The sequence below is a fragment of the Anolis sagrei genome, chromosome 5, assembly GCF_037176765.1.
Source record: "Anolis sagrei isolate rAnoSag1 chromosome 5, rAnoSag1.mat, whole genome shotgun sequence".
Lineage (NCBI taxonomy): Eukaryota > Metazoa > Chordata > Lepidosauria > Squamata > Dactyloidae > Anolis > Anolis sagrei.
The window spans coordinates 86014550-86038229 of NC_090025.1; the positions used below are offsets into that span (position 1 = coordinate 86014550).

Below are 23680 nucleotides of genomic sequence, written 5' to 3' on the forward strand. Positions count from 1 at the left end.
ATTTACTTCAACTTGACTTCTCCTGCTCCTAGTATTATGGGTTCTAACATTATCTTCACAGGCATAGAAAGATTATCTACAAAATATATCACAATTCCTAGTATTATATAGTTTGTATAGAAGCCACATACCAAAGTACTGTAATGCAGTTAGACTAGAAATGTACATGACATGTTAGTAAACCTGTTTAATCAAATACGGTATTTACACTTGACGCATAACTAGGGTGGGGTTCTTGCTAAATAGATGCTTAATGCATGAACAACATTAAAATCAACCAAAGATATGCCATATCTCAATTAATTTTTGTAACTGATAAATTGAGGCCTGTTTCTGTATTATTTTTGACATTTTTCTGTGAAAAATGCCATATCATGTGATTACGTTCTATAATTCCATTTTAATAACAACTTCCTTCTTTCCTGTTTAGATTGGTGCATATGACCAACAAATATGGGAAAAATCTGTAGAACAAAGAGAAATCAAGGTAAAGTTTCAGCATTCCTTATTGCTTTATGGCAGTGAATTTCAAACCTCCTAATTTTTAAAAACCCATCTTATTTGTTAGCTTTGGTTTGGAATTCCTATTGACAGAATTTAGCATAATATGAACAAAGCTCTTAAACCTAGCTCTTTTCCTACGGAAGCAATGTGCAACCAAAGCTTTTCCAGTACTTGCTTCCCACAATTTATTATAAGGAACAGAAACTAAAAGTAGATAATTTTTGTTTAAATTTTGTCTATTACTTGTCTTATTGAGGAAACTACATTAAGTGCTGAGGAGCCATATAATTTAAAGAAATACAATTTGAAAACTATTGATTCTATTGTGTTGTAACTCAGAATTTGCCTTGAAAAAGTCAATAATATGAACAGTTGGTTGGATCCAGACTTAATCTTACTTAGAATTAATTCACTGAAATCTATGGAAGCTGTTAGCTGTAGTTGACTTAAATTGCATTTACTTTTACTTAGCCTGTGGCTGTGATAAGTATTTGTTGCTTGTTATAGTAACAATAATATGTTACTTATTTAGTTCTTCCATAGCTGCACCATTTGGGATTGTACTGAGCCAGTTTTTACTCTACTTTTGAAATGAAAGATTTGCACAAGAACAGAGTGGAGTGTGGGGGTTGCTTGGGAAATGTTCATCTTATGGATTAAACCTATCTTAGTATTTTATTTTATTTTCATTTCCTGTGTTCAACTTTGTATTAATTTGCAGTTTATTTTTATTTTTATTTTATTTTATGTTATTATTTGCTGTGTATTTGATTTTGATCTGTTGTAATTGTTGGGCTCGGCCCATTAGATCACCTGAGTCCCCTTTGGGCAGATGGTGGCGGGTATAAATAAAGATATTATTATTATTATTATTATTATTATTATTAACTGTGCATTATGTAGGTCCAAAATCTTTGACATTTTTGGTGTGTAGGTGTGGGTTCTTACGTAAATGAACCTGCCTTTAAGAGAGGGAAATGTACTAGATCTCTCTTTGAGGAAATTGCATATTCCAGTATTTTAATAAAATGCGTTAGTTGGCATTGTATTAAACTTTGCTTGCCATCTACCATGTCATAGTATGCATCCTCTTATGTTTTTATGTGAATTTTATCAGAAATCATTGGCTTTCACGTGGTTACTTTTATAGTTCCAGTTTACTTTTCCTCCTTTTTCATCTTATTGTTTTGAACAGTTTATTAAATTGGTAAGTAATTGATGATGAATTTTTGTGTTAAGCAAAGCAGCTTTTGTAGATTAGCAGTGTTTCTGCATCTTAGTGTGACTAACAAAATCCCATTACTATATGGTAAACTAATTACTACCCCAAAAGCCTCTAATATTTTAACATCCTTTCTATATAAGAGATGTATACAAACCACCCTGGGCCCCTTTGGGAAGATTGGGCAGTATATAAATAAAGTTATTATTATTACTGCTACTACTACTATATGATATTAAGACCGACTGCACTCAGTGACTTACATCTCTGAGTAGATGTTCACAGGGTTGCACTGTTAGGTTTACTTTCATACACTCTTCTAAAGACACTGCAAAATAGAATGTGATTATAATTTACTCTGCCTTTTTGTTGTAAAGAATCAAAAGCATTCTGGAAGTGCTTCCAGATGTTGAATATTTTAAAATGTTTTTTATATTAATATTTTTTCATATATCTTTCATAAGTTGAGTTTTCCAAACCGCATCTTTTCATTTTTCAGGGAAGGAATGGGAGGAAGCCATTGGGTTTTCAAATAATTGCACTGTAAAATCATTCCTAATGAATTGTTAGGTTTTGTTTTGGTTTTTTTCGCGTCAGGAGCGACCTGAGAAACTGCAAGTCGCTTCTGGTGTGACAGAATTGGCCGTCTGCAAGGACGTTGCCCAGGGGACGCCCAGATGATTTGATGTTTTTATCATCCTTGTGGGAGGCTTCTCTCATGTCCCCGCATGAGGAGCTGGAGCTGATAGAGGGAGCTCATCTGCCTCTCCCCGGATTCGAACCTGCAACCTGTTGGTCTTCAGTCCTGCCGGCACAGGGGTTTAACCCACTGCGCCACTGGGGGCTCCACAATGTTAGGTGTATACTGTTGGGACCCTAATGGCTTTTTCTACAAGTGCCAAAACGAGATTCCTTGTTAACAGACATTAAGACACCTTTGTAATTTTGCTGCTAACCGATAACTCGTCTCTGTACAAACGAGTATTTAAAAATGCATCTGCCCATTCATTCATTCTTTTGCTGCTTGTCTGCATGCACCTTTTTCAGCATGAAGCTGATAGCCACCGCTGTACTTTGTGGTGGTGCCTGATGAAACATAGGTGGTCGACAGGTAAATGTGCATTATGTTTTCCAGCAGAAAATGTGCATTATGTTTTCTAGCAGAGAGAGAGAAAGAAAGAATGAGACAAGACTAATGAAGTGCTGTGCCTGCTGCATGTGCATCCATTCTCTCTCCTGGAAGAAGAAAGAATGCACAGTAGTAGTGGAATTGGGAAGTTGGCAATTGGAGAAGTGGGTGGGCAATGTTGGCTCTTCTGTATTTATTAGCAAGGTTGCAATAGGAGTCATTAATAGTTTGCTCCTGTTGAAATATATAAGCTCTACAGGGTGCGGCAGCATAACTTCCTTTTTAAAATGTGCGCCATTCAGTCAGTTGAAGACGTAGTGGAGCGCTAGTGGTCTCATTCGAGAGGCGGGAGTATAAAGTTTTGTCCTGACACAGTTCAGTCGCCATCATGGGTTGGAACAGTGAGGAGCGTACTTCTGCCGTTGAGGCCTACTTTTAGAGCAGATGTTCTGTGATAGCAACCCAACCTGCCTTTCGGAATCGCTTTAATTTAGCCCCATTGGCCCCTGTCCCGGACCAGAAATCAATTGCGACGTGGGTCACTACATTTAGACAAACTGCAAGTGCGACAAGATGAAGAACTGGAGTCCCTCGGCCCATTAGATCACCTGAGAACATTGAGGCAGTGAGATCTTCAATGTTGCAATCACCACAGCGTTCTGCGCGCAAACATGCGTCTGCCCTTGGACTTTCTGATCGTTCTGTGAGGAGAATTCTTCATGATGATCTTCATTTCCATCCTTACAAGATGGTGATTGTGCAGGAACTTTCTGAACGTGATTTCAATTCTCGGAGGAACGTGTGTGAGGTTTTTCTCGAAGTTGTTCCTGAGGACGCTATTGTTTTTTTTTAGTGATGAAACCCATTTTCATTTGTGTGGATCCGTCAACAAACAAAACATGCGCTACTGGGCTGACAACAATCCTCGAGAATTGCATCAAAGGCCTTTGCATTCACCTAAAATCACAGTGTGGTGTGCAATTTCCGCAGCTTGAATTATTGGTCCCTGGTTCTTTGAGGAAAATGAAGTCGCAGTGACAGTGAATTCGGACCGGTATGTAAACATGTTACAGGAATTTTTTCCCACGGCTAGATGGGTTGGGCTTAGGGGACATTTGGTTCCAACAAGACAGTGCAACTGCACACACTTCAAGAGCATCGATGGCTGTTTTGAGGGAACACTTCCCAGAGCGTCTCATCTCAATTAGGGGGGATTTGGAGTGGCCGGCCCGCTTGTGATTTTTTTTCCTATGGGGTTTTTTTTGAAATCCCGTGTTTATGTGAACCGTCCAAGGACCCTACAAGATTTGAATACCAACATCCAGAAAGAAATTGCCAACATAACGCCTGGTATGCTGGCAAGAGTCATGCCAAATGCCAGAAATTGGTTTACTCAGTGTATGGAGAATGGGGGACATCACCTACCTAATTTGATCTTCAAAACTACGTAAAACAAAACTTTAGGTATGCACCTACATTATATATATACAATGGGTTTTATTAAGTTTTGAAAAAAGGAAGTTATGCTGCTGCACCCTGTATATGTCCATCTAGTCAAACTCCTCTGTCAGTAGCTGAACAGACATATTTGGGAAGCAGAGTTTGGTAGAAGTATCCCATCCCTGTTACATGCCTGGTAATCAGGAACACACTCCTTCCACATATGGATCTTTTATTTTCACTTGTTATGTAAGGGATGCAGTGTGTGAAGAACTGATTTTTTAAAATAATTAAGTTTCAATTGCAAATGCAAAAAAGAAAAGATGAGTTCATAGTTAAACTACCAAAGACATTGATATAATTAAGGCAGCGGGTTGAAGTTAATTCAAGTTTCTATTTGTATTAATATCAGCTGACAAGATGTCCAAAAACCCTCACTTGAACAAGAAATGCAGGTCTGGAAAATGCATCTGTTCAACTCAATTACACATTCATGCTTTGATAAAGTAGTAAGAATCTCGGGCTATTAGATAGTGAGTTTTTGTATTCCTAACGTTGACATTTGGCTATAGTACCCACTATCCAATCACACACATATATAATTTAAAAGTACATCTGTATCTGTCAGGGGTGATTTGAATGCAATATTCCTGCTTCTTGACAGGGGGTTGGACTGGATGGCCCATGAGGTCTCTTCCAACTCTTTGATTCTATGATTCTATGAAATACCAAACATGTCTCTAATATGCTGCAGTAATATGCTGCAGTACACAGAAAAGTATGACTGATGGGGACACTAACTTAGGCGACCCCTCGTTGTCCGAGTAGGATAATCCTCCAGGTTGGGTCCATAGGTGACTATGGAGTCCTATTCTTGATCTCCCGCAGTGAGGGCATTGGTTTCCAGGTGGAATGTGGTCCCGGTCGGGGTTGGCTTGATACGTCTTCCTCTTGGCACGTTTCTCTCTTTCGCCCTCCATTCGTGCCAGCTTGGGGCAAATGCTCAGAAATGTTATGTCTTGCTGTTCCTCTATTGCAGCTTCACTTCTGCTGGCCTGGGTTTCACTAGTTTTTGGGTTCGTGCTGGGCAAATATTTTCAAATTTGTTGCAGTTTTTTGCAGGGAGTGGGAGGACTGCCAGCCAGGAAAAAGAATAATCTCCATTGCTGCATTTGGTTTACAATGAAAGGGTTAAATTGAGAACCCATCTTTCTCATAACCCAGTTTTCCTCCCATCTTTCTTCCCCCTTTATAAGCATTGCCTCCTCTGGGGGTTCATTCTGAAATTGATTGCTTAAGCTAATCAAATGCATAGAATGTTGTACAGAAACATTTCAGTTGCTCAGAGAAGCAAAGCTAGAAACATTAACAGACCACTTCTTTCTTTTTTCATGAGAAATGAAAGCTTTTATTATAAACAATTTTGTCATAAGTTTGCATGACTTGGGTAGGGCAGCTGACAACGAGGGCTTTTGAGGGTCTTTCATTCATAAGGTTGCCATAAATAGAAGTCAGTTTGATGGCAAATAACAATAACAAGAAGGCTCATTGTGCTGTTTGCATGAAAAAAATAGATTTTAAAAATTCAGTTAGTACTAGAAATTGAGAGTCAAGAAGCCAAGCAGGGATGAGGTTAGTAGTAGGTCTTCTCTTAACACTGAAGCATTGTGATTTGGCAACACCCCCCTCAACCCGGACAACAAGTTGAGGAGAATGTTTCACATACTGATTTGAGCAATGTAAGCTATTGTGGTCCACGCTCTTGTTACATCCTGATTAGACTACTGCAATGCACTATAAGTGGGGCTGCCTTTGAAGACTGCCTGGAAGCTTCAATTAGTCCAACGGTTAGCAGCCATGTTGCTCACCGGAGCGGCATACAGGGGGCATACAACTCCTCTGTTACGCCAGCTCCACTGGTTGCCAATCAGCTTCCGAGCACAGTTCAAAGTGCTGGTTTTAACCTTTACAGCTCTAAACAGTTCTGCTCCAGACTACATGTCCGAACGTATCTCCTACTACGAATCATCACGAAGTTTAAGATCATCTGGAGAGGCCCTGCTCTCGATCCCACCGCCATCACAAATGCTATTGGTGGAGACGAGAGACAGGGCCTTCTCAACAGTGGTTACCCATCTGTGGAATTCCCTCCCCAAAGACATCAGACTGGCCACCTCCCTCCTGTCCTTTAGAAGGAAACTCAAGACTTGACTGTGGGACCTTGTATTTGACCATTAAACAGAGGCTTGTATGAAGAAGACATAAGCAATTTCGAAGTGACAATGAATTGACCCGGACCCGGATTTTAATTGGCGTGTTTTAACAACTACTTATTTAATGTTTTGTTTTAATGAATTTGTTGATGGTTCTTATCATTATGATGGCACCAAATGGTGTTTTCTGTGAGGCCGCCCTGAGTCCCCCCTCGGGGGTGAGAAGGGCGGGGTACAAGTATATGAAATAAATAAATCAATAAATTGTTTATTATTATTATTATTATTATTATTATTATTATTATTATTAGACTTTCATGACCATTTGCAGTTCAGTTCTATGTTAGAATTTGGCAGCATTCTGACTACTGTTTCTAAGTGATTTGACAGTACATCTATTTAGTTAGTTACCATCCAGTAAATTCCCTTGGCATTTTATGTGAAAAGAAAATGCATACAGTTCTATAGTTTGCATTCGTTTCTCATTGCGATTAATCCAAGAGTTGACCTTCTAATTAAAAAGGATATAAACTGATCACTGAAACCAATTAAATGTCTCAGATGGAGTCAGTATGGACTTGTATCAGTTTTGCCATAGCTGCATTGGTTAGAAGAAAACTGATAGTTTTGTTGTTGTTCAGGAGAAGATAGTAGCAAATATTCTTTCTATAGCTAAATACCTAGCCAGTGTGTAGAATTTTTTTTTCTTTTTTTCAATTTGCTTGTGTGTATATGTGGCTATTAACTTATAGTGACCCTATTACCGTATATTTCGGGGTACAACACAATTGGGGCTATAAGACGACCCCCCGACTTTAACAAACAAAATAGAGAGTTGGGGATATACTCGCCGTTTAAGACGACTCCCAAACCAGGCACTTTTCGCAAAGCCTGGACAGGAAAAAGGAGAGCGGCCTGATCAGAAGGACCTCTGGCACTCCTCAAGCCGCTCTCCTTTTTCCTGGCCAGGCCTCGCGCGAAGCACCTCTTCTCCAGCAAGACAACGTTGTCTCGCAGGAGAAAAGGTGCTTCTTGCGAGGCCCGGACAGAAAGGAGAGTGGCCTGAGCAGCACGGGAAGCAGCCCAGGGGCCCAGCCGCCAACAAAGGAGAGGCCTGGGCCTGAACAAGGAAGGCAGCCAGGATGGGAGGAAGGACGGGGAGCCTGCCCGGGAGGCTGCCATGAGCCAAGGCGGAGGAGGAAGAGGAGGAGGAGGAGGGGAGCCTGCGACCAAGGCAGCCATAGTATGTAATTTTATTATTATTTTAATTTTATACCCGGCGTAATAGACGACCCCCAAAATTTTATAAGGTTTTACATGCCTAAAAAGTCGTCTAGTACCCCGGAATATGTGGTAATTTCAAAGGGTTTTGTATATGCCAATCAACTTATAGTGACCCTGTTAAATTCAAAGGGTTTTCTTAGGGAAGGAATACTCAAGGGTGCTGCCACTTCCTTCCTCTGGAATATGGCCTATAGCACCTCTTATTCATTCGTGGCCTCTTCTCCAAGAACTAACCAGGGCTGACCCAGTTTATTTTCCAAGATCCAACAGGATCCTAGTATTTATTTATCGTGTCAGTGCAACCAGTCAATTATATTACATTTCTTACAGAACAAAGCAAAAAAACCCAGACAAAATACAAAAATTGTGAGTTTGGTAGTTGATTAAATGTCCTTTGACCAGTATCTGGCCACTTGGAGTGCTTCTGGTGTTGCTGCAAGAAGGTCCTCCATTGTGCATGTGGCAGGGCTCAGGTTGCATTGCAGCAAGTGGTCAGTGGTTTGCTCTTCTCCACACTCGCATGTCGAGGATTCCACTTTGTAGCCCCATTTCTGAAGGTTGGCTCTGCATCTCGTGGTGTCAGAGCACAGTCTGTTCAGTGCCTTCCAAGTCGTCCAGTCCTCTGTGTGCCCAGGGGGGAGTTTCTCATTGGGTATCAGGATCCTAGTGCTTTTCAGGTATTTAGGCCTTATTATAGATCCTTGAACAGTATAGTGTATTTGCACAACTATCAATTTTTGAAGTTGTGTAACCCAAAATGAGACCTAATGATGGAACTGATATTTCCATGTTTCTTAAGGTACATAGTTTACACTATAGAAGAAGCTAGCCTGTCACAGTGATTCACAGACGTCATAGTTAAAATGAGGCATATGATTACTTTATTACTACACCAAAGTCCAAATGTCAAAGCCTGATGATTTATGCTGCTTTTAAAATTAAAGGACAGAATTAAGTAGCTATCACACAAAGTATCATACTAACTCTGGAAGCATGTGTGTGTAGAATGTGACTGCATAACTTACCTCATTTAACTCCCTTAGATTATAATAAAGGGGGTGGTGATTTTCATTATTGATCATTCCGAAAATGTACGTGTTGCTTTATACCAAAATTTAGTTATGTTAAAATGAATTTCATTCATGGGTCTCTTTCCTTCAGTGATGGCTCTCCATGAGTCTTTAGGATGTTCTGGCCAGTTAGAGGAGGGTGGGTAACATCTGTCCGTCTCTCCCTTCCTCCATGACTGTTAGCACTACACCTTCTGGTGTTTTGGAGTGCAGGAGAGAAGAAAACAGTGGAAATGCTCTGGAGGCTCAAAAACTTAACATAGTCAGAAACGGACTTTCTGTCCACAGGAGACAGATTCTACGTTCAAGCCATTTTAAATGGGAATGGACTTCAGAGTAGCAAACATATGTCTGGAGGAGAAAAGAATATGGAATTTCTGGTTCAACATAATTATTGACCCCCTTTTCAAATTTAAAACATTCTTTTCAGCATAATAGTTATGATTCTTTCTACATTGCAGGGTTTGAGGAACAAGCCAAAGAAAACTGGACATGTAAAGCCAGATCTCATCGATGTTGATCTTGTAAGAGGTAAAGGCGGATCTTTTAAACATGCAGTGCTGCTCAATATGAAGGGATTTGGTTTACAAATTTAACTTCACTAACGTAGATTTTTTTGTTTGTCGGGAATATGTTTATTTTTTCATAGGAAAGAAAGCCATATCCATAGTGGAGCCCAATCAGTGAAGACATCTTAGAGTTGATATCTGGATAGCAATGTCTGCTAGTCTATACTATACCTTCTAGAAATATACTTGAATTCTGTTGAATCTATATATATATAAATTCTCTGTGCATAATGAGTTCCTTAAAAACAAAAGAACCACTGAACGAAATCACACCAAATTTGGCAACAAAACGTCTCACAACACAAAGAGTGACAATCACTCAAAAATTATGATTTTGTCATTTGGGAGTTGTAGTTTCTGGGATTTATAGTTCACCTACAATCAAAAGAGCATTCTGAACTCCATCAATGATGGAATTGAACCAAACTTGGCACACAGAATTCCCAATACCAACAGAAAATATTGGAAGGGTTTGGTGGGCATTGACCTTGAGTTTGGGAGTTGTAGTTCACCTACATCCAGAGAGCTCTGTAGACTCAAACAGTGATGGATCTGGACCAAACTTGGCACAAGCACTCAATACGCCCAAATATGAACACAGGTAGAGTTTGGGGAAAATAGACCTTGACATTTGGGAGTTGTAGTAACTGGGATTCACAGTTCACCTACAATCAAAGAGTGTTCTGAACCCTACGAACGACAGAATCAGGGCAAACTTCCCACACAGAACCTCCATGACCAACAGAAAATACTTAAGGCCATCCAATCCAACTCCCTTCATCAGGGCAAGAAAACATACTCAAAGTCCGCCTGACAAAGACCTATCCAGTAGGCCTGGGTAACAACGCAAAAATTTGTTTCTAAAATCGATTTGTATTTGGGGGGTTTTTGCGTTTCGATATTTAAAATAATTACAAAATTTTCCTTTAAAAAAGTTCAGTATTTACGAAATTTCGTTAATATTAACGAATCAATTCGTTAAGATGGCGGACGCGTTTGCGCAATGCTAAATGCTATAAACAAAATCATTTCATAAAATAAATCAAATAAAATAATCAAATAGAACAAGATATTAAGATATTAAATAAAAAAGTAATAAGATAAAGTAGCCAAAACTGAGTCAATTTAATAATATAATGAAAAAAACAATAATATAATAATAAAATTTAAATAAATAAAATATAAATAATAATAAATAATAATAATTTTTAAATAATAATAATAAATATAATAAATAATATAAAATTATATAATATATAATATATAATATATAATATATATATTATATATAATATATACAATATAAAATAATAAAATTTAAATAAATAAAATTCTTTTTTTAGAATATTTTTTGAATTTTTTTAAGAATAAAAGAAATATTTGTCAGAAATATTTTTAAAAATGGAAAATTAACAAAATGCTTGCCCTGCCCTGTTGTGGAGCGAAAACAGGGCAAAGCCTCCCCGCTGCTCCCAGCCCACTAGCCCAGGTCCTTAAACCGCCCTCGCTCTCAATGAATGAATGTGAATGAATGAATGAATGCAAGCAAATGCAATGAATGAATGCAAGCAAGCCAAGCCTCCCTCCCGCACCTCCCGTCTCCTCGCCTTCGCAATGAGCACTGCGGCCACGCGGAGCCGCTTTTAAAGGGCAGCCCGCCCAATCACAATGAGCCACGGTGCTTGGGAGCGCCGGATTGGCTCCCGGCGCACCCAGCATCCTCCATCCCTAAAACGTCATTTCCGAAACGGGCGGAAGCCCGTAAAAAAGATGGAGGATGCCGTTTCGATATTTAAAAACACTTCCGGGTTTGAAAATAAGTTTTGTATTCATTTTGTAATTGTTAAAAATAACGAATATTTAACGAATTACAAAATTAACGAACGAAACCGCCCAGGCCTACTATCCAGCCATAGATATAGATAGATAGATATGATTCACACACATACACAGGTGTAGTATCATAGATTTGAAAGGGACCCTTAAAGAAGGACAATGATATGTTGTATGTTCCAAGGTGGGCAAACCAGACATTCTCCACATCAACACTGACAAAGAAACAACAAGACATACTGTTTACCCACAAGCATAAAGAAATTACATATATAAGAAACCAACACTTTCTCATTACTTTATTTTCCAGATCAACAGACTGGGCCACAGCAACGCGTGGCAGGGGACAGCTAGTATGTTATAAATCAGGGATGTGAATAATGCAGCTCTTCAGATATTGCTGAATTACAGTTCATTCCTTGCTAATGGTTACGCTGGCTAAGTTTTATGGAACTTGCAATTCAACAACATCTGGACAACCACACGATTTACACTGCTACTGTGAATAGTGCTATAACCAGTCACTTTAAATAGATTCATATACAATTAATCATTCAGTTTGTCAGTAAATACTGGCCAAATGCCATATCTTGTATTTGCAAATTTGCAAACTGAAAAAAAAATGCATTCACACTCCAGTCTTTCTTTAGAAGGGAGGCAGGCACAATTTCACTCTGACTTACAGAAGGGTAAATCTTTATTCTTGCTATTCCTGAAGAAATACTCCTGGGTTTGAGAGAACTAAGCACAGGCATCAATTTCATTAAGCTATTCTCTTTCTGTAGGACATGAACAGAAAACAGGTTTCTTCATGGCTAACCTTCTGACCCATGCCTGCCAAACCTCTCCCTGTCCAGGGTTATGCTTTCATTTTGGATGATGGGATAAGGCCATATTTCCTATTACAGTGGTTCTCAACCTGTGGGTCCCCAGATGTTTTGGCTTTCAACTCCCAGAAATCCTAAAAACTGGTAAACCCACTGGGATTTCTGGGAGTTGTAGGCCAAAACACCTGGGGACCCACTGTTGGAATCACAGATGCCTTAAAGGGCCAGACTCAGAGTTAGTTCCAAACAGAGTTTATTGAAGCAAAAGAAAAGGACGCAGAGACACTTAAACTCAATGCCTCTGGTCAAAACTCAAATGTAAAATCAGTCCTGGTTCAAAAGGTAAACAAAGGTATAATGCGGATTATCCGGATAAAAGAACCAAATCAAACACAGTACTCTGAAGTCACACAAAGAAGGCACAACATGCAAACGGTAAACAAAAGCAGAAAAACCGCAGGGAGAGAAGCGTAGTCAAGCGAAGTCCAGGGTCGTAGCAAGAGAAATCTGAAATAGCGAAATTCCACAGTTCACAGAAGCAGCATCATAGTCAAGCCGGTCCAAGGTCCAGGAAGGGGGAAATCCACACTCACGAGAATCCAATCCGAGTCGAAAGCACCCACGAACAGGAACAGCAACCTGCAGATCCCAAACCTAATGCCGAACACGAAACAGGCAGTGACAAGTCCAGACAGTACCCAATGCACGAAAGTTTACCAACACCTTGCCTTCTGTAAACACCCCCCATTTCTGAACCCATTTTTGTCTACACATCCTCATCAGAAGATGAACTGACCATCGCCCCATGATTATCCTTTGCAGCTGCTCCCAATTCTTCACGTGAAGTCCTATGCCCATCCCTCCATCTTCTCCATCTCCTGTCAAGACTTAGATCCCCCCAAGACTCAGTTCTATTCCCCGATTGCCAGTCTTCACTCCCAGAGAATCCCATAAATGTATCACTAGATGTTGGCTCCGCACAAATAGCTTGCACTTCCTTTACCTTAGTCCAATCCACAGTGTCATCCTCATTTTCCCCACTCTGTGACCCATCATCCCCAGAGAATCCCTCAAATGAATCCTCATCTGTAGGTGCTGTAAGTACATCCTGGATCCTCTTCCTTTGTCGCTCCTCATCCGATTCCTGCTCCCGAGTAACCCTCTTTCTTCCCCTATTCCCATCCATTGTGTCTCCCTCCTCTCCTCCACTCATTGACCCTTCATCCCCAGAGAACCCCTCAAATGAGTCCTGATCTGTAGGTGCCATAAGTATATCCCAGATCCTTTTCCTCTGTTGTTCCTCATCAGACTCCTGCTCACAAGTAACCCTTTTTCCCCTTCTGGCACCCGAACTACTGCTTGCAACGTTACTCACAGGCTCTACTACAACACCCACAAGTTAAGAACCACTGTCTTAATACAACCTTTCTCCTCTGTAGGAAGCCTGTCTGAATTCTTTGAATATATGTTTAAAGTGTTCAGATTCCACCTTAGACATACAGTAATGAGAAATCTTCTGTGTTGCTAAATAAGTGACTAATTCATTTTTCTTTTATTTAGGATCTGCCTTTGCTAAAGCTAAACCAGAAAGTCCATGGACTTCCCTGACTCGAAAAGGAATTGTTAGAGTTGTTTTCTTCCCCTTCTTCTTCAGGTGGTGGCTACAAGTGACATCAAAGGTTATTTTCTTCTGGCTCCTTGTCCTTTATCTTCTTCAAGGTACAGCTGAATGAGACCCTGCAACAAACACATGCCTTAATAAACACTAAACTTCATCTTCCTAAATTCTAGTAGACATTTTACCACCACCACCCCTAAAATGTACATTGCTTGAAAAATTGAAATTGTGGTTGAGAAGCTAAATTACCTTAACTCAAGCAATAGTTTAGAATTTGATAATCTTAAAAAGGGAACTGAGTGAAGAATATAATATTACCTCTCTCTATGTTGTTAGATCCAGTTGTTAGTCCTAGCTTGAGTAGACTCGTTGGATTTACATTTCCACTCAGAAGTTGATTGAATGGGCCTACTATGATTTGCCCTAGCAATTGGATTTAAATAATCAGAGTGATATTAAACAGAAAGATTCAAGGAGACCTGGGACTAGAAGAGACTGAGATGATTTTTTTCTGCACTAATAGCTTCTATGCCAGGAGTCCTCAAACTAAGGCCCAGGGGCCAGATGCAGCCCTCTAAGGTCATTTACCCGGCCCTCCCTCAGGGTCAACCTAAGTCTGAAACAACTTGAAAGCACATAACAACAACAACAATCCTATCTCATCAACCAAAAGCAGGCCCACACGTCCCACTGAAATACTAATGAGTTTATATTTTTAAAAATTGTTTTCATTTTAATTATTGTATTGTTTTTAAATGATTTTAAATGTTTTTAAATAAAATATGTGCAGTGTGCATAGGAATTCATTCATATATTTTTTTTCAAATTATAATCCGGCCCTTCAACAGTTTGAGGGACTGTGACATGGCCCTCTGTTTAAACAGTTTGTGGATCCCTGTTCTATGCCATTAGTTACTTGAGCTGGAATTGGGAGAATGTAAGAAGAGCCCTGCTGAATTTGTCCCTTAGCAACTAGTATTTAGAAACATCCTGTCTCTGATATGATATGATATAATATAATATAATATAATGAGAAGTAGCCCATGATAGGGTTACCTACATAAGTAAAAATGAGTTGAAGACACCCAACAACTACAATTAATATATAGTTTCTGCTAAGGTGGCAGCTTCCCAATAGGTACTTTTTCTATAAATTCATATTGTATTTGACAAAGAGTATTGTTAGCATATACACTCTTTTTTGTGTTTTCTTTGGTAGTTACTTTTTAGATTTTTCTTCTCAGATCAGAATATCCAAAAGTTGCTTCCAAAAAGTTTAATTGTGGGAAGACATCTGTATTTGTCTATGACTAGGATTTAATAAGTTTTGGTGTCATCCAGTTGCTGGTATTTTAAAGGCTCTGTCAGTTATAAATATCAGAAAACATGTAACTTAATAAACAGAGCACCATCCAACAGAAATCAAGAAAATTATGACCCATTGGTATGTGTTTAATTTGGAAAAATACTCATTTCTAATTAGATGAACTCCAATATATGGGGGAAATCTTCGACTTGAGAATGTTTGCTTGATTATTTATTACTGGTGCAGATTGGATGCTTCACGCTCTCCTCTTTTATTTCTTTCAAAAGTTGCTGCGGTAGTATTGTTCTGTACAATAGAAGGCCCACATAATATACCTCTGACTGAAGTAATAGGGCCTGTATGGCTCATGTTGCTCCTTGGAACAGTGCACTGTCAGATTGTTTCAACAAGAACACCTAAACCACCTCCAAGTACAGGAGGGAGAAGGAGAAGGTACAGTTGGTGCTAACATTGTGGGTCCATTATGCATGCAATTGCACTCATTTACTTCAGGAACTAAAATATTTTTGCAATACGTTTATTAAAATCTATTATACACACCTAAAAATTGCATTGTGTCAATGTTTTTCCTGAACGATGATGATTTTTTAAAATTGTATTGTCCTTTCTAAAATGTGTGAATATTGTTGTGTAGTTTTGTTAAACTGCACATAATAATAATTTGTATTTCATGAAAGAGAACAAAATAAAACACCTAAAAGGTGCATCATTAAGCACTGAGTAAATTCATCAGGACTAAAGTTAACATGAATAATGGAGAATGAATTGAAGTTCTTATGTTTCTGTTATTTTGCGATAGTTGATAGGGAATTTTCTTGTACTTTGGGTGGAATAAAAATTTTCTATTATGTACAGTAGCAAAATATTTTAAGCCACCGTGATAGCTGGATTTAAAGCACATGTTGCATGTTTAAAAGAACTCTGATCATTTTTTTAGTGTTAGTGAATGACACTTACAAGATACCTTCCACTTTTGATCTCTTCTAATGAAGGAAATTAAGGAAAGCAGCACATTTGGAAGTACATAGGGAAGGAGATGGCTCTAGTACCACAGATAACACACAGGAAGGAACAGTGCAGAGCTACGGTACAAGCACCTCTTACAGTATTGGCGCTGTCTTCAGAGATATCTGGCATGCCGCTTTCTTTTTATCAGGGTTTGTATTTTATTCAAGCATATGTCTGTCTGGAAGATGCACTATCCCCTTTCTGTCATAGTGAGCATTCATCTGTTTCCAGCATACCTCTGTACAGCCTACTTAGTATTTTATAATCTTTGGTCTCCTGAATGTTTTGAACTTCACCTCCCATAATTCCTCCCAATTTAGCTGGGGTTTCTGAGAGTTATAGATCAAAACACCCATAGGACTAAAGTTTGGGAATCATAGCTCTAAGTGTTCATAATCTTTAATCTCCTTACAACAATCTAAACGAATTTTGACACTTGAGGCTGTATTCTCTCTAATTATGCAAATAACTCTCTGATGGTTTAGATCAGGGATCCTCAAACTAAGGCCCGAGGGCTGGATACGGCCCTCCCAAGGCCATTTACCCATCCCTCGCTCAGGGTCAACCTAAGTCTGAAACAACTTGAAAGGACACAACAACAACAACAATCTTATCAGCCAAAAGCACGCCCACACTTCCCATTGAAATACTAATAAGTTTATATTTGTTTACATCAGGGGTCCTCAAACTGTTTAACCAGAGGGCCAGGTCACAGTCCCTCAGAGGGCCGGATTATAGTTTGAAAATAACATGAATCAATTCCAATACACACTGCACATATCTTATTTGTAGTGCAAAAACACTTTAAAACAATACATTAATTAAAATGAAGAACAATTTAAACAAATACAAACTTATTAGTATTTCAATGGGAAGTGTGGACCGGCTTTTGGCTGATGAGATAGGGTTGTTGTTGTTGTTGTTGTGTGCTTTCAAGCCGTTTCAGACTTAGGTTGACCCTGAGCGAGGGCCGAGTAAATGACCTTAGAGGGCCATATCTGGCCCCCGGGCCTTAGTTTAAGGACCCCTGTTTTACATTGTTCTTCATTTTAATTATTGTATTGTTTTTAAGTGTTTTTTCCACTACAAATAAGATATGTGCAGTATGCATAGGAATTCATTCATGTTTTGTTTTTTTCCAAATTATGATCCGGCCCTCCAACAGTTTGAGAGACTGTGACCTGGTCCTCTGTTTAAAAAGTTTGAAGACCTCTGGTTTAGATCATTTTTTCTTACAAAGGCCAAAGAAAAACAGATGTAGATCCTGTTCTTCCTAATGTTCTTCTGAATGTATGTGCAAGTTTCCTTGTTCTGCTTTTTAAGAGATTATATAATGCAGTGGACTTTAATTTGTTCAAAGACTCTTCTATGAACTCATCTTGAAATGCAGGGCCATTTTTAGTTCCTTTTTCCAATTTTATTTTTCAAAAATTATGATGACAGGAAATGCAATATTATTTAGTGTCAGGCTATTTACACTGAAAACATATGATGATTTAATTAATTCAGAAACTGAGGATGGCAGGACAAAAAGTCTGTTGTCTGTATCTTGGAGGCTGAGTTACTAGGGAGGGAAAGAATGCAGAACTGGGCATTGCCTGCCATTGTGTAAAAGGAAAAAAAATGTGGAATGTGCAGGACATTTCAGAAATTTTTAGTATGGAGATTTCTACTTGACACTGCTCAAATGGTTTATTGGGATACTTTTCATAGTAAAGAACTACCAAAATATTTTTAAAAGCAATTAAACTAAGATCAGATGAACGAATGATCCCAAAGATATGCACAACCCACAGGCATTTTTTGAGAGTCCCTCAGGGCTTCTCAACATCCTGGGTATTTTTAAGACTCATATCTCCTAAAGTAGAGGTGGAGAGACTATAGCAAACATGCTCCATGGCCATTTTGCAGCCTCCAGGGCCCCAAATCAGCCTCAATTTCTTTTTCTTCTCTGTTTTTTAAAAAGTTATTTTGCCTTCAAATATCCACAAGCCATCGGGGACAATTTTGTCAGTAGAGTCTCCTAATCTTTGGCAGTTTCATGACTCTGTCTTAGATAATAAAGAGGCCTGTGTTTTTGTCCTTCTCCGGACTGTTTTAAATCCAGAAAACGCCTTTGTTTAATCATAAACTAACGTAGTAATCAACTTGGAAGGATTGCTAAAAGGAAAAATTCTCCCATTTGGTTAAGATGTTTTTAAAAATTAAGCATTAATGCTATGCAATGCTTTTATTTCTATAGCATCAGGAAAGGGGATAGTGCATTTCACTGATTAATGAATTTTGTACCTGTTGCACCAGTGTCTTATATCTGTATGCTTAGATAACTGTTAACTAAAATTGTGGCATCTATGTTTCTTTTACAAAAGGAAATGCATTCTTGGTTTACCCCACTTTGGTTTCGCATAAACATCTCATTTTCTTTCTATATAACATTTGAAAGGCATTTAAAGATAAGGCATATACAAAACAACAGTGGCCACTACTTTGACCGTAATTGCAAACATAATCTACTCTCTAAAAGAAGACTTTGGAAAACTCATTTTTTTATTTTCTTCAACAATATATAATGTAAATTTATAACGTAAAATGTATATAAAGTGTGGGAAATAGATTTATTAAAATATATACTATATATACTCGAGTATAAGCCTAGTTTTTCAGTCCTTTTTTTAGGTTGAAAAAGTGTCCCCCAGCTTTTACTTGAGTCAATATTATTTATTATTTTACGAGGGGTATTTTTTAAGTAAGGTCAGTTGGAACATAAGTACACAACGAAAGTTTATTTCAAAAAAGTAAATTTATTTTCAGAAAGTACATACTTCACTATTTTTCGACATAGTTGCCAAGTTTGTTCAAACACTTATCATACCTCTGAACCAATTTTAAAATACCCTCTTCATAAAAACTTGCCGCCACCAAAAGCCACTAAATCATCTGTAATCAAAGAAGGGCAACCGAAGCGGTCCTCATCATGGACGTTGTCACGGCAATCTTTGAATTGTCGAACCCACTTATACACTTTGCTTTCACTCATAACAGTATCACCATACACTTCACAAATCTGTCGATGAATTTCTGCAGCAGGCAGGTTCCTTGCTGACAAAAACCGTATCACTGAGCGAACCTCACATGCGGAGGGTGAGTTGATAGTCTTAAACATTTTTAAAGCACAGAACAGAACCGTACAAGTTAGCTACAGAGCGGAAACTGAGCACAGTTGTTCCCGAGGCATCACGGCGCACGTGCTCGTTGCGGTATGCGCGCGAACTACTAGTGTCTACAACAAAACAGACCTTACTTTAAAAATACCCCTCGTACTTTGTTATTATTACATTATTTATTGTTGTTGTTATTACATTTATTATTTTTCTCTGTTATTGTTATTGTTACATTTATTATTTTACTCTATTATTATTATTTTACTCTGTTTATTCTTATTGGAGGACATGTAAGCATATTTACATTGAAGAAGGTTAGAATAATGGTTTAATCAGAGTTGGACAGTCTTATCTTGAATTACAGTTTTATGTAAATATTCAAAAACATTTAACCTACTGATGCCTAAATTAATATAATTTTATTGGTATCTATTTTTATTTTTAAATTTACTAGTAGCTGCTGCATTTCCCACCCTCGGCTTATACTCGAGTCAATACATTTTCCCAGTTTTTTGTGGTAAAATTAGGTGCCTCGGCTTATATTCGGGTCAGCTTATACTCGTGTATATACAGTATATGATATTTACATATAGTCCCCAAGTTACAAACATCCAACTTACTAATGACTCACAGTTAAGAACAGGGGTGAGACAACAGGAAGTGAGAAAAATCTACCCCTCGGAAGGGAAATTCACTCCTGGAAGAGTTATCATGGGGAAAAGGTGTCCAGTTATCCAATTATCACCGGGATAAAGTGTGGTGAAATCTTCTGAACAAGTGCACAGACAGAAAAACAAACACCACAGGGATATTAACTCTTTCCTGTGCTATTCAGAGCTGTCTCCTTCTATATGGTTGGAGTTAACTTAAAACTATACCTGTTCTGACTTACATACAAATTCAGCTTAAGAACAAACCTACAGAAACTATCTTGTTCGTAACTTGGGGACTGCCTATATTTTTAAAAGCCACAGAGCTTGTATTTGCTAATGTTCTGTACACGGGAAATAGGATAGGCCCCATCCCTCCCCTCCTTTCATAAGAGCTTGAAGACCTGGTGGTTTCAACAAGCCTTTGAAAATGACCAGTTCTAACTCAGTCTTACACATTGTCGAATACGGCCTTATTCTTCCTACCAGTTACCCAGATCACTTCCTCTAATCAGCCCCAGAATGAACAGCCACAGACCCTTACCTAATATTATTGTTGCCTGCCATAGCATTGCACTTAATTCCCGGGCCCCCTAGAATTTTTGGGCTTGCACAAATCTTGGCCCGGCCTTTTAAATTTTTTAATTTGCCTTGAACAGGCAGGATTACTTTTAATATATATGTGTTGTGGTGACAATTTTTATGCTTATATTGTTTTGTTAATCTTATGGTTATGGTTAAGATCCTGCAAGGAAGACTCCAGCAATACATGGAGCGAGAGTTGCCAGATGTTCAAGCTGGGTTTAGAAAAGGCAGAGGAACGAGAGACCAGATTGCCAATATCCGCTGGATAATGGAGAAAAGCAGGGAGTTTCAGAAAAACATCTATTTCTGCTTCATTGACTACTCTAAAGCCTTTGACTGTGTGGATCATAATAAATTGTGGCAAGTTCTTGGTGGGATGGGCATCCCAAGCCACCTTGTTTCTCTCCTGAGGAATCTGTACAAGGACCAAGTAGCAACAGTAAGAACTCACCACGGAACAACAGACTGGTTCAAGATTGGGAAAGGCGTACGGCAAGGCTGCATACTCTCCCCCAACCTTTTTAACTTGTATGTAGAACACATCATGCGATGTGCGGGGCTTGATGAATGCAAAGCTGGGGTGAAAATTGCTGGAAGAAACATTAACAACCTCAGATATGCAGATGACACCACTCTGATGGCCGAAAGTGAGGAGGAGCTGAGGAGCCTTCTAATCAAGGTGAAAGAAGAAAGCGCAACAGCTGGGTTGCAGCTAAACATAAAAAAAAAAAAAACAACAACAAGATTATGGCAACAAGAATGATTGACAACTGGAAAATAAAGGGAGAAAATGTGGAGGCCGTGACAGACTTTGTATTTCTAGATGCAAAGATTACTGCAGATGCAGACTGTGGCCAGGAAATCAGAAGACGCTTACTTCTTGGGAGGAGAGCAATGTCCAGTCTCGATAAAATAGTAAAGAGTAGAGACATCACACTGACAACAAAGATCCGCATAGACAAAGCCATGGTATTCCCTGTAGTAACCTACGGATGTGAGAGCTGGACCTTTCCAGTATTTTCTGTTGGTCCTGGTTTGCCAAGTTTGGTTCAATTCTATTGTTGGTGGAGTTCAGAATGCTCTTTGATTTTAGGTTAACTATAAATTCCAGCAACTACAACTCCCAAATGACAAAATCAACCCCCCCACCCCACCCCACCAGTATTCAAATTTGGGTGTATGGGGTATTCATGCCAAATTTGGTCCAGTGAATGAAAATACATCCTGCATATCTGATATTGACATTACAAATCATATCAGTATCAAAATTACAGTTATGAAGTAGCAACAAATATAATTGTATGGTTGCGGGGGGGGGGGGGGGTCACCACAAGAGGAGGAACTGTATTAAGGGATCGCAGCATTAGGAAGGCTGAGAAACACTGCTCTAGATGGACGTAACACGTTATACTGTAATAATTTTTGGAATATTTTTTTTTATTTCTCAATAAAGAAAAGATTTGAAGGGCAAGTGAACGATGTACATGTTGGTAAAAGGTGGGAGGGGATAGAAAAAAGAGGAGAGATACAGATCAGGGATGAAATGTTATTTATTTATTTTATTTTATTTGTCGTGTTATTAAACAGGTAAGATGAAATCCCATACTTTAGGACAACCTTTGCCAATCTGGCAGTTTCCAGACACGATGAAAACAGGGTCACTGACTTCAGACAACCATGTTGCTTGTTGTGTTGTTCATTCGTTCAGTCGTCTCCGACTCTTCGTGAGCTCATGGACCAGCCCACGCCAGAGCTCCCTGTCGGCCGTCACCACCCCCAGCTCCTTCAAGGTCAGTCCAGTCCCTTCAAGGATGCCATCCATCCATCTTGCCCTTGGTCGGCCCCTCTTCCTTTTGCCTTCCACTTTCCCCAGCCATTTTGCTACAGGCTTTGAATTCTATCTCGAGGAGGTTAAAAAGGGTTTGAATAACAAAATGCTCCCTTCAGGTCGATGAGGACTCATCCATACTATTATCTGCAAATTTAATGGCCAGATACGGGTTTTACATTTACGCGTGTGCATACTTTGAACTGATCAACAGTTTTCAGATGCAATATTCTAAGTCTGAGTTGGCCTTAGAGGCGTCATCTTCTTCCAGCCACAATTTTCTTTCTTTTTTCTTTTTTGCTGATGCCCACATGTCACGTTTGTCCTTGGTTATTTCATCCTTTCTATTTGATGATTGACAGACAAGTTGAATCTTGGCAGAAGTCTCAGTTTTCAAGTTCCTTATTCCTTATTTGTTTCCTTTTATTTAGCTAGGGTAGAGGGAAGATGAAGTTCAAAGCTAGTAGGTGATACAAGAATTTAGAGGATGTTCTTTGACGTGTTCTGCCGGAAAATGAAAAAAGCTGCAGGATTTGGTTTCCATTCAAACCCTGTATATTAGGCATGGGCGATCCATGGTTCTAAAGTACTTACAACCTAAAGTTCTGGTGGTGAAAACTAGGGGGCGCTAGTGCTTTGCGTGGTGAAAATTTCAGAACTCTAACAAAACTTTCAAAATTGCATTGTTATTTTATTATTGGCAATTTTAAAGACAGAACCAATTAGAAACTGCCATTTATTTTGCTTTATTCTGTTTTTAATTGTTTAATTGTTTGATTTGCTTAGATTGTACTGTTGTGTTGTGTGTTGAGGCCTCGGCCTGTGTAAGCCGCATCGAATCCTTTGGGAGAGGCTAGCGGGGTACAAATAATGTTTAATAATAATTAATAATAATAATAATTTACAACAAAATTTTGAAAGTTTTGTTAGAGTTCTGAAATTTTCACCAACAAAACTTTAGCAACACTGTAGAAGCAAAGCACCAGCACCCCCTAGTTTTCACCATGAGAACTTTAGTTTTGTAAGTACTTTAGAACCATTTAGGACCATGGATTGCCCATTCTTGCTGTATATCCTGTCAGCGGCAGTGTCGCTACTACTCTTGCCAAGAGCTAGCTTTATCTCGCTATGAACCTGTGTTTGTTACCCACTAATTTGGCTACTAATATGTCTTGTGGCAGTCTACTTATTAAATATTCATAATATGCAATGAAGATCAATGAAATAATATCAGAATTATTAAACTAAACTACCTTAGCCAGTCTATATAAACAAAAATGTAATGTTTGTTTGTGGGATTAACATAATTCAAAAACCACTGCATGAATTGACACCAAATTTGGACACAATACATGTATCATGCCAACAAGTGACCATCACTCATAAAAACACTGAAAACACAGCAGAATAGC

At 38.7% G+C, this 23680-nt stretch overlaps 1 protein-coding gene across 1 annotated transcript in view; it reads left to right on the plus strand.

Moving 5' to 3' along the window:
• PHTF2 (putative homeodomain transcription factor 2) overlaps positions 1–23680 on the plus strand; it is a 98881-nt gene that overhangs the window by 47710 nt on the left and 27491 nt on the right. The window contains exons 3-7 of the mRNA XM_060778310.2: positions 431–487; positions 9324–9393; positions 13652–13810; positions 15303–15468; positions 16029–16193. Of these exons, the coding sequence (XP_060634293.2) occupies positions 431–487; positions 9324–9393; positions 13652–13810; positions 15303–15468; positions 16029–16193 (617 nt within the window). The remainder of the gene's footprint in view (positions 1–430; positions 488–9323; positions 9394–13651; positions 13811–15302; positions 15469–16028; positions 16194–23680) is intronic.